Genomic DNA, 13,954 nt, shown 5'->3' on the forward strand with positions numbered 1-13,954 from the left:
GGGTCGGTAGAACCGCTGATGGGTCGGTAGAACCACCAATGGGTCGGTAGAACCGCCGATGGGTCAATAGAACTGCGAGCTACCGTAAGGGATCATCCGCAACGTGCGGCCACCACGTGAACTCACCGGCCACCACATGAACTCACCGGCCACCACGTGAACTCACCGGCCACCACGTGAACTCACCGGCAAACTCGTCCACGAACATCGCCACGTCCGTCGTCGCTGACGATGACAACGACGACTCTGTTGTTGTTGGGAGGGAGACAGATAAAGCGACACGTCACATTCACACAACCACGGCGGTCATATATACAGTGAGGGAAAAAAGTATTTGATCCCCTGCTGATTTCGTACGTTTGCCCACTGACAAAGAAATGATCAGTCTATAATTTTAATGGTAGGTTTATTTGAACAGTGAGAGACAGAATAACAACAACAAAATCCAGAAAAACGCATGTCAAAAATGTTATAAATTGATTTGCATTTTAATGAGGGAAATAAGGATTTGACCCTCTCTCAATCAGAAAGATTTCTGGCTCCCAGGTGTCTTTTATACAGGTAACGAGCTGAGATAAGGAGCACACTCTTAAAGGGAGTGCTCCTAATCTCAGCTTGTTACCTGTATAAAAGGCAACTGTCCACAGAAGCAATCAATCAATCAGATTCCAAACTCTCCACCATGGCCAAGACCAAAGAGCTCTCCAAGGATGTCAGGGACAAGATTGTAGACCTACACAAGGCTGGAATGGGCTACAAGACCATTGCCAAGCAGCTTGGTGAGAAGGTGACAACAGTTGGTGCGATTATTCGCAAATGGAAGAAACACAAAAGAACTGTCAATCTCCCTCGGCCTGGGGCTCCATGCAAGATATCACCTCGTGGAGTTGCAATGATCATGAGAACGGTGAGGAATCAGCCCAGAACTACACGGAAGGATCTTGTCAATGATCTCAAGGCAGCTGGGACCATAGTCACCAAGAAAACAATTGGTAACACACTACACCGTGAAGGACTGAAATCCTGCAGCGCCCGCAAGGTCACCCTGCTCAAGAAAGCACATATAGATGCCCGTCTGAAGTTTGCCAATGAACATCTGAATGATTCAGAGGACAACTGGGTAAAAGTGTTGTGGTCAGATGAGATAAAAATGGAGCTCTTTGGCATCAACTCAACTCGCCGTGTTTGGAGGAGGAGGAATGCTGCCTATGACCCCAAGAACACCATCCCCACCGTCAAATAAGGAGGTGGAAACATTATGCTTTGCGGGTGTTTTTCTGCTAAGGGGACAGGACAACTTCCCCGCATCAAAGGGACGATGGACGGGGCCATGTACCGTCAAATCTTGGGTGAGAACCTCCTCCCTCAGCCAGGACATTGAAAATGGGTCGTGAATGGGTATTCCAGCATGACAATGACCCAAAACACACGGCCAAGGCAACAAAAGAGTGGCTCAAGAAGAAGCACATTAAGGTCCTGGAGTGGCCTAGACAGTCTCCAGACCTTAATCCCATAGAAAATCTGTGGAGGGAGCTGAAAGTTCGAGTTGCCAAACGTCAGCCTCGAAACCTTAATGACTTGGAGAAGATCTGCAAAGAGGAGTGGGACAAAATCCCTCCTGAGATGTGTGCAAACCTGGTGGCCAACTACAAAAAACGTCTGACCTCTGTGATTGCCAACAAGGGTTTTGCCACCAAGTACTAAGCCATGTTTTGCAGAGGGGTCAAATACTTATTTCCCTCATTAAAATGCAAATAAATTTAGAACATTTTTGACATGCGTTTTTCTGGATTTTGTTGTTGTTATTCTGCCTCTCACTGTTCAAATAAACCTACCATTAAAAGTATAGACTGATAATTTCTTTGTCAGTGGGCAAACGTACAAAATCAGCAGGGGATCAAATACTTTTTTTCCCTCACTGTATATATTTTTGTATATGTAATAATAATAATTTACATTTGTAAGGAAGGCGTATTCCATCCATAGCTAGAAATGCACCATCGTGAAATGGAGAGCAGAACATATCAGAATATTGATTTACACTGGAGGAGGAATCCCATGAGCTATGAAGCTCTTTTTCACAGGCGTTCCAGTCGATGCACGGGGTCAGAACGTTCCGACAACAAACACTACGAAAACACGACACGAGTGCAACGTATAGGAAAGGTAAACAAGTCACTTGAAAAAACAAAACAAAATAATGACCTTACCAGTCAAAGCCCACTGAGCTATCAGCTTCTTTCTCAGAAGCGACCTGGCCATCACCAACGATGGCTCGGCGGAGTGGCTTTACAAACAGAACCTGCCGGGTAAACGGCCAACAGTAGCCGGCGGGGGGATGAAGGGCAGTTTAAAGAGGCGAATCTTCAAGACGGGACTTAAAAAGGCTCTTCGCGACTCCTATTGCCTTCGATTCTTGTCAGAGTATCTGTAGTAACAGCTCAACACGTAGGCTCTCGCAACCAAGAAGAACAAAACAGGAGGATTTCGCCACTAATCTGGCTGTCGCCTGATGATGCCAGTTGTAATGGCTGGCGAAACGTCGAACTAGAATCGTGAATGTTGTGGATTTGCTCTCCAACACACAACCAATGTGCTGTACTAGTAACGAATTGGCATATTCACACAACCTCACTAATTGGCCGTGTCGGGTGGCGGTGGGTTTATCGACACATTTATATTTACGCGATCTAACCTAAAGAAAACTCTATTGCGGATGTTATGACGCTCGTTGTTGCTTCGCGTCGGGAAAATAACCAGCAGCTGTCAACTTCGTGCCCTTCCCACAATCCTCCTGTGCTCGAAGTGGTGCCAAAACGGAAATCGGCATTTGTTGTTGTTGCTGCAACGATAACATGCGAAGACAGTATCTTTCACTTTCTCTTTTCTCTAGGATTCAAAGAATAGATATTTCCGGCAAAAGAAGAAATTACATTAACAGGGGGACACATTTAAAAGGACATTTTCAAATTAACCGTGGTCAGCATTCTGCTTTCGTTACTCCCACCTCTTGGGCGTCGCTATCTACCGCTACCTCTACCATCAGAGAAGGGCAACCGCGTGCGGGCAAGGACAGGAAACGATTGAGTAGGGCTCACCGTGGCCTCGCGTCCCATAGAAGAGGAGCGGGCGGGTGTAAGTGAGTGAGTACCGGAGAAGCGGACGGACGCGGGGTCGAGGACGAGACCGCCGAGCTGCGAGCCGTCCGCGGTGCGCCGGAAGAACTCGCTGGTGAAGTCGACGCCGGGCGGCAGCGGCGCGCCCAGCCGCACGTTCACGGCCACCTTCACCGAGCCCTGCCTGTGGCAGGGGTGGAGGAGGCGGAGGTGGCGGCGCAACCGGTGGGTGGGGGAGGGACTTTGATAGGGCCACGCGGTGATGGTGTCGGTGGTGGTGATGGCGGTGGTGGTAATAGCGGTGGTAATGACGGTGATGATGGTGCCAATGGTGGTGGTGTTGGTGATGATCATGATGATGACGATGGTGGTGGTGGTGGTGATGGTGGCAGGGCTGATGGTGCTCATGGCGGTGGTGGTGGTGATGGTGGTGGTGATGGGAGTGATGGTGGTGTCAGTGGTAGCGCTGGTAGTGGTGGTGATGGTGGTGGTGATGGTGGTGGTGATGGTAACTCACCAAAAACTGCTGACTTGGCTGCCCAAGTAGAAACTCCGTAACGGACAGGAGCTGCAGTTTAACTGGGCATCCAGCTGTTCCATCATGCAAAGACAACGATCCCCCATATAGCCTTAACAGATTGTAGGGTCAAGAACTGTTAGCGAGCGCCTGAAGGCCAGAATGGTACACGAGGGGGTGGGTGGATGGCCAGCACAACGCCCGGCCGCCTTTGTCTCCCCCGTGCTACACACTGCATCAGGTACTCATTTTAAGGCTGAATTTCCCTAGGGGTAGCCCAGGAATCATTCATATATCCTCCACTAATATTGGTCGCGCAGTGCGCTAACCACTAAGCCACCGCTCCCCCGCACACACAACTTTTTTGTAATCATCAATGAAGCTTTGAGCAGCCCAGGAAACACTGCACAGCAGTCTTCCGACTATACAAAAGCGACGAGTTTCAATAATTACGTGTTGCGCTGATGAAACATTTGGAACACGAAGAGATGACGACGATGATGCACCTGTGCTGAACTCTCAGAAGCAGTTCTGTGACATCTACGACAGTGGGCCACCTCGCCCCGCCCGGCCCCCCGCTTTGCACGCTCTCACCTCGTCCGTCACCTCCTTCTCGAGAGCTCGGAATTCTGGCGACGTTTGGTCCAACAGCGCCGGCACAAACACGCGGTTGAGAACGCGGAAGCTCACAAAGAGCTCGAAGGAGGAGCCCGACGATGAGGAGGAGGAGGATGCCGCCGCCGATGATGGAGCCTCCAGTGAAGACGGCTCTGACGAGGTGAACGCGAAAGCGGAAGTTGCTGATGAGGTTTCGGGTGGCTCTAACGAAGGCGCCGTCGATGATAATGAGGACGTTGACGATGGCGACGACGACGATGATAACGGTGACGACGATGACGATGATGATAATGGCGACGATGACGATGACAATGATGATGACAACGACGATGACGATGGCGACGATGACGATGATAATGGTGACGACGATGTTGATAATGACGACGATGACGATGATGATGATGACAATGATGACGACGACGATGATGACGACGATGACGATGATGATGACAATGATGACGACGATGTTTCTGACATCGTTGTCGGTGACGAGAGTAGTGCTGAAGAGGAGAGCACCGGCGAAGAAGTCTGCATAGCGGACATCGCCGGAGACGTCTCCGATGAAGAGGTTTCTGGCGAGAGGGACATCACCGACGCGGAGGAGGCCCTTGAAACCGTCGCCGCTGAGGACGAGGAGGAGGCGGTCTCTGCAGAGGACATCTCAAACGAGGTGTCTGGCGGTAGCATCGCCAGCGACGAGGCCTCTAAAGAGGAAGTCGCTGCTGTCGTCCCCGACGAGGAGGAAAACGTCGCTGACGAGGAGGCGGTCAATGACTCCACCGCCGTTGCCGCCGCCGCTGACGAAGGCCCCTCCGGTGGGGACGTCGCCGTGGGAGCCGACGCCATCGGTGCCACCCGCGTCCGCGCGTCGGAAGGAATCAAGGACGACGACGACGACGTGGCCAGGATGGACAACCCGGACGACTCCTCCTGCTGCTGCTGCTGCTGCTTGAACGGCCGCGCGCTCGCGGTGGCCGCGGGAGTCGCCTCGTCGGGGAGGGCTGCCGAGCCGCCCCCCTCTTCTACCGCCGACGGCGGCGACGTCGTCGTCTTTGCCGCGGCGGCGGCGGCGGCGGCGGCGCCGAGAACCGCGGCCGCGTCGCCCGCGCCCGAGGAGAGGCCCTCCGCGGACGCGGTGCGGGCGGGGAGGGCGGCCGCCGTCGGCTCCGTGGAGCCGCCCCCCTGCCGCGGGCCCCGGCCTCCGATGCCGGGCGAGGTCGCGTCGCCCACCCGCGTGGCCGCGAGGCCGGGCGGCGGCGACGGCGGCGGCGAGGGGCCCGGAGACATCCGGGCTGCCGAATTCGTCGTCGAATCGCCCTCCTCCGCCTCGTCATCGTCATCACTGCCGCCCGCGCCGATTCCAGCCGGGAGATTTGGGCGTGGGGCAGTTGGCAGGGTGGCCGACGATGAGCTGGGCATATCCGACGAGGTGTCGACACGGGCATCGGTTGAGGCGTCCGTAGCGGTGTTCAAGAAGTTTTCTTCTGTAAGGGTGGCCGACAATCCGTCCGTAGGGGTGGTATCCAACGAGGTGCCTGCGGCAGTGTCCGATGAGGTATCGGATAATTTGCTGAGCTTGTCCGAAGAGGTATCGGCAAGGCCGTCCGACGAGGGGTCTGCAGCAGTATCGGGCGGGGCGTCTGTAAGAGTGGCCGACGACGTGGTGAGCGTGTCCGACGAGGCGTCCGTAGTGGCGTCCGACGAGGTGCCCCCCGGAGGAGAGCCCGGCGGGGCGTCCGACGAGGTCGCCGCCACCTCGCCGTCGCCCCGCCGCGTCGGAAAGGCCGCTGCCGCCGCGGCCGTGGTCACGTGACCCTCGGTGGTCACGTGACCCGGCGGCGGGGACGTCGCTGGGACAGCGGTCGTCATCGTCGTGGTGGTCGACGCCGCCACGCAGAAGTCGCGCACGAGCCCTTGAAAGAACAAAAGGAGAGGCGGCCGCGGGGTGCGGAGGGTCAGAGGTCGCGCAGCCGCCTCCGCTCAGAGCCGCCGTTCCAAGCCGGGTTTCGGCTCCAACCACGGCGATGACACCGCGACGACACTGCGATGACACTGCGATGTTACCCGTGATGTCACTGCGATGTCACTGCGATGACACTGCAATGTCACTGCAATGTCACCGCAATCTCACCGTGATGTCACTGCAATGACACTGCGATGTTACCCGTGATGTCACTGCGATGACACTGCAATGTCACCGCGATGACACCGCGATGTCACCGCAATCTCACCGTGATGACACTGCGATGACACTGCGATGACACTGCAATGACACTGCGATGTTGCCACAATGACACTGCGATGTCACCGTGATGTCACTGCAATGACACTGCGATGTTGCCACAATGACACCGCGATGACACTGCGATGACACTGCGATGTTACCGTGATGTCACTGCGATGACACTGCGATGACACTGTGATGTCACCGTGATGACACTGCGATGACACTGCAATGACACTGCGATGACACTGCAATGACACTGCGATGTTACCACAATGACACCGCGACATCGCCGCGACATCACCGCGATGACACGGCGCCGCTCTTCTGCGGCCCGAGTGTTCACGGCAGGGACGAGGGGAGGGGCTGTGCGCAAGCGCGGTGGATCGCGGGGGTGGAGGGGGGCGGGGTATCCCCCACGCCCCCCCCCCCCACCCGCCACCTCACTCCCCCGAGACCCCAGCAGCAATTGGATTTTGATTGAAATTTACCGGTGAAAATGCATTCAATGTCGTGTTGTTAATGCAGGGGTCCCGATGATAATACGATGAATGTTCAACGGACGAATGTTGACAACTCCCGGGTCTCATTCTCCCTCTCGTACTGCTGCCGTTGATGTCGAGCAGCTGAGCTGTGACTCTACATTGAGGAGGAGGTCGAGCCGGATGATTGCGGCAGGAGTGACGGTATTGCCCTGATGCCTTCTCCATAGAGATCTCTGCTCGAGACTAGAGGTCTCTGTTTTGAGTCTATGGGTCTATGTGTGAGTCTATGGGTCTCTGTGGTGAGTCTATGGGTCTCTGTGTAAGTCTATGGGTCTCTGTGTGAGTCCATAGGTCTCTCTGTGAGTCTATAGGTCTCTGTGTGAGTCTATACGTAGGTCTCTGTGTGAGTCTATGTGTCTCTGTGTGAGTCTATAGGTCGCTGTGTGAGTCTATGGGTCTCTGTGTGAGTCTATAGATCTCTGTGTGAGTCTATGGGTCTCTGTGTGAGTCTATAGATCTCTGTGTGAGTCTATGGGTATATGTGTGAGTCCATAGGTCTCTGTGTGAGTCTATGGGTCTGTGTGAGTCAATAGATCTCCGTGTGAGTCTATGGGTCTCTCTGTGAGTCTATATGTCTCTGTGTGAGTCTATACGTAGGTCTCTGTGTGAGTCTATGTGTCTCTGTGTGAGTCTATAGGTCTCTGCGTGAGTCTATAGGGCTCTGTGTGAGTCTATGGGTCTATGTGTGAGCCTATAGGTCTCTGTGTGAGCCTATGGGTCTCTGTGTGAGGCTATAGATCTCTGTGTGAGTCTATGGGTCTCTGTGTGAGTCTATAGATCTCTGTGTGAGTCTATGGGTATATGTGTGAGTCTATGGGTCTGTGTGAGTCTATAGATCTCTGTGTGAGTCTATGGATCTCTGTGTGAGTCTATGGGTCTATGTGTGAGTCTATAGGTCTCTGTGTGAGTCCATAGGTCTATGTGTGAGTCTATGGGTCTGTGTGAGTCTATAGATCTCTGTGTGAGTATATGGGTCTATGTGTGAGTCTATAGGTCTCTGTGTGAGTCCATATGTCTCTATGCAAGTCTATAGGTCTATGCGTGAGTCTATAGGTCTCTGTGTGAGTCTATGGGTCTATGTGTGAGGCTATAGATCTCTGTGTGAGTCTATGGGTCTCTGTGTGAGTCTATGGGTCTATGTGTGAGTCTATAGGTCTCTGTGTGAGTCCATAGGTCTATGTGTGAGTCTATGGGTCTGTGTGAGTCTATAGATCTCTGTGTGAGTATATGGGTCTATGTGTGAGTCTATAGGTCTCTGTGTGAGTCCATATGTCTCTGTGCAAGTCTATAGGTCTATGTGTGAGTCTATAGGTCTCTGTGTGAGTCTATGGGTCTATGTGTTAGTCTATGGGTCTCTGTGTGAGTCTATAGGTCTCTGTGTGAGTCTATAGGTCTCTGTGTGAGTATATAGGTTTCTGTGTGAGTCTGTAGGTCTCTGTGTGAGTCTGTAGGTCTCTGTGTAAATCTATGGGTCTGTGTGTGAGTCTATAGGTCTCTGTGTGAGTCTATGGGTCTATGTGTGAGTCTATGGGTTGATAGACGCTGGCTACAGTGACGCCTGAGTGACACTCAGGTGTGTCACTCAGGTGTGTCACTCAGATGTGTCACTCACGTGTGTCACTCAGATGTGTCACTCAGGTGTTACTCAGGTATCACGCAAATAATACAAATGCTAATTATAATTACAACTTGATTTTCCAACATCAACATCAGCCATACAAAGAATATAAATCCCTAGATTTACACAGAGACTCATATACTCACATAAAGACTCCTTCGACTCGTACAGAGATGCATAGACTCACAGAAAGACGCGTAGACTCACATAGAGACCCGTAGACTCACATAGAGACCCTTAGACTCACACACACAGCGATGCATACACACACAGAGATGCACACACACACTAAGAGATGCACACGCACACACAAAGGCCCTTCGTGTAGCCTACATTGACTGTTGGGGTAAGTGGGAGCGGTGGTGCAGTGGTTAGGACGCCGTTCTTTGAACCCGGCGGCCCGCAGCTACCATCAGTGACGAGGGTTGTCTGGAGCAATGTGTAAAACCATCGTCAGTGGGAAGACAAAGGAGGAGCATCCCGGCGTCAGCCACACCACCACCACCCACTCGTGCGCTGTGCCGGCCTCAACAGCGGCTCGCAAACAGGAATTGCCCCAACGCGGACGCACTCACGCACCCACGAACCCACGCACTCACGCACCCATCCACGAACCTACCCACGCACCCACCCACGAACCCACGAACCCACGCACGCACCCACCCACGCACCCACCCACGCACCCACCAACGCACGCACCCACGCACGCATCCACGAACCCACGCACGCACCCACCCACGAACCAAACGCACGCACTCACACACGCACGCACCCACGAACCCACCCACCCACGAACCCACGCACGCACCCACCCACGCACGCACCCACCCACGAACGCACGCACCCACGCACGCATCCACGCACGCACCCACCCACGCACGCACCCACCCACGGACCCACGCACGAACCTACCCACGAACCCACGCACCCACGCACGCACCAACCCACGAACCCACCCACGCACCCCGGGGGGGGGAGGTGTGTGCCTCCTCTACTCACCGCACTGCATCGCCACGCACAGCGCCAGCAGCACCAGCAGCGGCCTCCTCCGCCACTTCGCGAGCGGTGACCCAGGGGGTCCCATCGCCAACACGGGCGCCGCCGCCGCCGCCGGGGGCTTCACGGCGTGGGTGGCGGGGTCCAGGCGGCACGGGCCCCGGCGTAGCAGGCACCGCGTGGCCGTCACGCAGGGACCGACTCCTCGCAGGACGCCTCCGTGTCCCTGCGCGGCGCTGCCCCCCCAATCCGCCCCCCCCAATCCGCCGCTGCGCCCCCCTCCCTGCCCTCGCCCGCTGGGGACGTCCGCGCGATGCCCGCGCCTGGGGACGCGGGGAACCGCGGGGGAGCTCCAACAGAGAGGCCGGAGCAGCCCGTCGGTTATCTCTCTCTATCTCACTATCTCTATAACTATCTCTCTCTATCTCTCTAGCTATCTCTCTCTATCTCACTATCTCTCTCACTATCTCTCTCACTATCTCTCTCTTACTATCTCTCTCACTATCTCTCTCACTATCTCTCTCTATCTCACTATCTCTCTTACTATCTCTCTATCTCTCTAGCTATCTCTCTCGCTATCTCTCTCTCGCTATCTCACTCTCTCACTATCTCTCTCTATCTCTCTCTCTATCTCACTATCTCTCTTACTATCTCTCTTACTATCTCTCTCACTATCTCACTCTCTCACTATCTCTCTCACTAGCTCTCTTACTATCTCTCTCACTATCTCTCTCACTATCTCACTCTCTCACTATCTCTCTCACTATCTCTCTCTCGCTATCTCTCTCACTATCTCACTCTCTCACTATCTCTCTCACTATCTCTCTCACTATCTCTCTCTATCTCTCTCTATCTCTCTCTCACTATCTCTCTATCTCTATCTCACTATCTCTCTCGCTCGCTATCTCTCTCTATCTCTCTCACTATCTCTCACTATCTCTCTCTATCTCTCGCTATCTCTATCTCTCTCTCACTATCTTTCTCTATCTCTCTCACTATCTCTCTCTATCTCTCTCACTATCTCTCTCACTATCTCTCTCACTATCTCTCTATCTCTCTCTCGCTATCTCTCTCACTATCTCTCTCGCTATCTCTATCCCTCTCGCTCTCTCGCTATCTCTCTCTCTCGCTATCTCTCTCTCTCGCTATCTCTCTCGCTATCTCTCTCGCTATCTCTATCTCTCTCGCTCTCTCGCTATCCCTCTCGCTATCTCTATCTCGCTATCTCTCTCGCTATCTCTATCTCTCTCGCTCTCTCGCTATCTCTCTCTCCCTATCTCTCTCTCGCTATCTCTCTCACTATCTCTCTCGCTATCTCTCTCGCTATCTCTCTCGCTATCTATCTCGCTATCTCTCTCGCTCTCCCACTCTCCCGCCCGCTCGCTCTTTATCTTCGCTCGCTTCGATTTGCCTTCAAGCCGGTGGACGTGCGCTCTTGTGTTTTTTTCTCGCGCTCGTTTTCACGAAGATGCAGATTTTTTTTTCTTCCGATTTGCTCGCGCTGCGACCGCCAGCAACCGGCAGCAGCTGGGACTGGGGGGGGGGGAGCGACTGAGATAGAGAGACAGAGAGAGAGACAGAGAAACAGGGATAGAGAGACAGGGAGAGAGAGACAGGGATAGAGAGACAGGGATAGAGAGACAGGGATAGAGAGACAGGGAGAGAGAGACAGTGAGAGACAGGGAGAGAGATACAGGGAGAGAGCGACTGGGAGAGAGAGACAGGGAGAGAGACTGGGAGAGAGAGAGACAGGGATAGAGAGAGACAGAGAGACACGGATAGAGAGACAGGGAGAGAGAGACAGAGAGACAGGGATAGAGAGACAGGGATAGAGAAACACAGAGAGAGAGACAGGGATAGAGAGACAGAGAGAGCGACTGAGATAGAGAGAATGGGGGGGGGGGGCGACTGGGATAGCTCCTCCTGACAAAGAGAGATCGCGCGCGGCACGAGCAGAGAAGAGCGAGAGAGAGGCAGGGAGAGAGAGAGAGAGGGTGGGAGAGCAGTGGGGAGCAGGGCAAGAGAGATGTGTGTGTGTGGAGAGCAGGGAGAGTGTGTGAGAGAGAGAAAGAGAGGCAGGGAGAGAGAGAGATAACGGGAGGGAGAGTGGAGCGAGCGAGAGACCGAGAGCGAGGTGTGTGTGTGTGGAGAGCAGGGAGAGAGTGAGAGAGAGAAAGAGAGGCAGGGAGAGAGAGAGATAACGGGAGGGAGAGTGGAGCGAGCGAGAGACCGAGAGCGAGGTGTGTGTGTGTGGAGAGCAGGGAGAACGTGAGAGAGAGAGAAAGAGAGGCAGGGAGAGAGAGATAACGGGAGGGAGAGTGGAGCGAGCGAGAGACCGAGAGCGAGGTGTGTGTGTGTGTGGAGAGCAGGGAGAGAGTGAGAGAGAGAAAGAGAGGCAGGGAGAGAGAGAGATAACGGGAGGGAGAGTGGAGCGAGCGAGAGAGCGAGGTGTGTGTGTGGAGAGCAGGGAGAGTGTGAGAGAGAGAGGCAGGGAGAGAGAGATAACGGGAGGGAGAGTGGAGCGAGCGAGAGAGCGAGGTGTGTGTGTGGAGAGCAGGGAGTGTGAGAGAGAGAGGCAGGGAGAGAGAGATAACGGGAGGGAGAGTGGAGCGAGCGAGAGAGCGAGGTGTGTGTGTGGAGAGCAGGGAGTGTGAGAGAGAGAGGCAGGGAGAGAGAGAGATGTGTGGACAGGGCACTCGCCACGAGGGGGTGCGACGAGTCGACCTCAGGGGTCTTCACGGTGCCACGGAGGACCCCCTGCAGGGGTGGGGGGCGAGGGGGTTGGGTGGGGGTAGAGAGCAGCGGAGGCCGTGGGGGTTCGGTGTCCTGCAAACGGATTGATTTCTAATAGCACCGGTACATGGACACACACACACAGGTAGATACACACACACACACCTGTACATAGACACACACACAGGTAGCTTCACACACACACCTGTACATAGACACACACAGGTAGACACACACCGGTAGATACACACGCACAGGTACACACACACACATGTAGATTCACACACACACAGGTAGATACACACACAGGTAGACACACACACAGGTAGACACACACACCTGTACATAGACACACACAGGTAGATACACACACAGGTAGATACACACACCTGTACAAAGACAGACACACAGGTAGACACACACAGGTAGACACACACACCTGTACATAGACACACACAGGTAGACACACACAGGTAGATACACACAGGTAGACACACACACCTGTACATAGACACACACAGGTAGACACACACACCTGTACATAGACACACAGGTAGACACACACGGGTAGAAACACACACAGGCAGATACACACACAGGTAGATACACACAGGTAGATTCACACACACAGTTAGATTCACACAGAGGTATACACACACAGGTAGATACACACACAGGTAAATACACACAGACAGGTACACACACACAGGTAGATACCCACACACAGGTAGATACACACACACAGGTAGACACACACACAGGTAGATACACACACAGGTAGACACACACAGGTACACACACACACCTGCACATAGACACACACACACACCTGCACATACACACACACTGGTACATAAGACACACACACACAGGTAAATACACAGACACCTGCACATAGACACGCACACACAGGTACGTCGCCTTAACAGATGTTTGGGAAAGGCATTGTGAGCGGGCACACATTAAGACCGGCACGGCACACGAGGGGGTGGGTGGCCAGCGCCACGCCCGGCCGCCTTTGTCTCCCTGGTGAGGCGTACTCACACACACGCGTACGTTCAAGGACAAAGGCGGCTCAACGTTCATTCCTTCCGAATTCGCCGTCGAGAAGTCATTGGTCCCCACTCCGTCAGTGCGGCCTCACGGTCCGTCAGTGCGGCCTCACGGTCCGTCATTGCGGCCTCACGGTCCGTCAGTGCGGTCTCACGGTCCGTCAGTGAGCCGAGCGAGAGGCTCTCGGTGCGCGGTTCCCCGGACGTCTCTCGGTGGTGGTGGCGGCGGTGGCGGTGGTTGTGGTAGCAGTGGTTGTGGTGGTGGCGGTTGTTGGTGGCTGTGGTGGTGGTGGTTGGTGGTGGCGGTGGTTGCGGTGGTGGCGGTTATTGGTGGCTGTGGTGGTGGTGGTGGCAGTGGCGGTAGTGGCGGTGGTGGTGGCGGTAGTGGTGGTGGCGGTGGCGCTAGTGGCGGTGGTGGTTGGTGGTGGTTGGTGGCGGTGGTGGTGGCGGCAGTGGTGGTGGCGGTAGTGGCGGTGGTTGGTGGCGGTGGTGGCGGTGGTGGTGGCGGTAGTGGCGGTAGTTGCGGTGGTTGGTG

At 54.4% G+C, this 13,954-nt stretch overlaps 1 protein-coding gene across 1 annotated transcript in view; it reads right to left on the minus strand.

The window, feature by feature from the left end:
- LOC116954904 (uncharacterized) overlaps positions 1 to 13,542 on the minus strand; it is a 24,132-nt gene extending 10,590 nt beyond the window's left edge. Inside the window, exons 1-6 of the mRNA XM_076052597.1 lie at positions 13,493 to 13,542; positions 9,638 to 9,957; positions 4,228 to 6,164; positions 3,634 to 3,707; positions 3,152 to 3,300; positions 187 to 246 (exon numbers count right to left, since the gene is read on the minus strand). Coding sequence (XP_075908712.1) covers positions 187 to 246; positions 3,152 to 3,300; positions 3,634 to 3,707; positions 4,228 to 6,164; positions 9,638 to 9,957; positions 13,493 to 13,542 — 2,590 coding nt within the window. The remainder of the gene's footprint in view (positions 1 to 186; positions 247 to 3,151; positions 3,301 to 3,633; positions 3,708 to 4,227; positions 6,165 to 9,637; positions 9,958 to 13,492) is intronic.
- Positions 13,543 to 13,954: the final 412 nt, after the last annotated feature.

Source organism: Petromyzon marinus, chromosome 57, assembly GCF_048934315.1.
Source record: "Petromyzon marinus isolate PM22_M1 ecotype Great Lakes invasive population chromosome 57, UKy_Petmar_22M1.pri1.0, whole genome shotgun sequence".
NCBI lineage: Eukaryota > Metazoa > Chordata > Hyperoartia > Petromyzontiformes > Petromyzontidae > Petromyzon > Petromyzon marinus.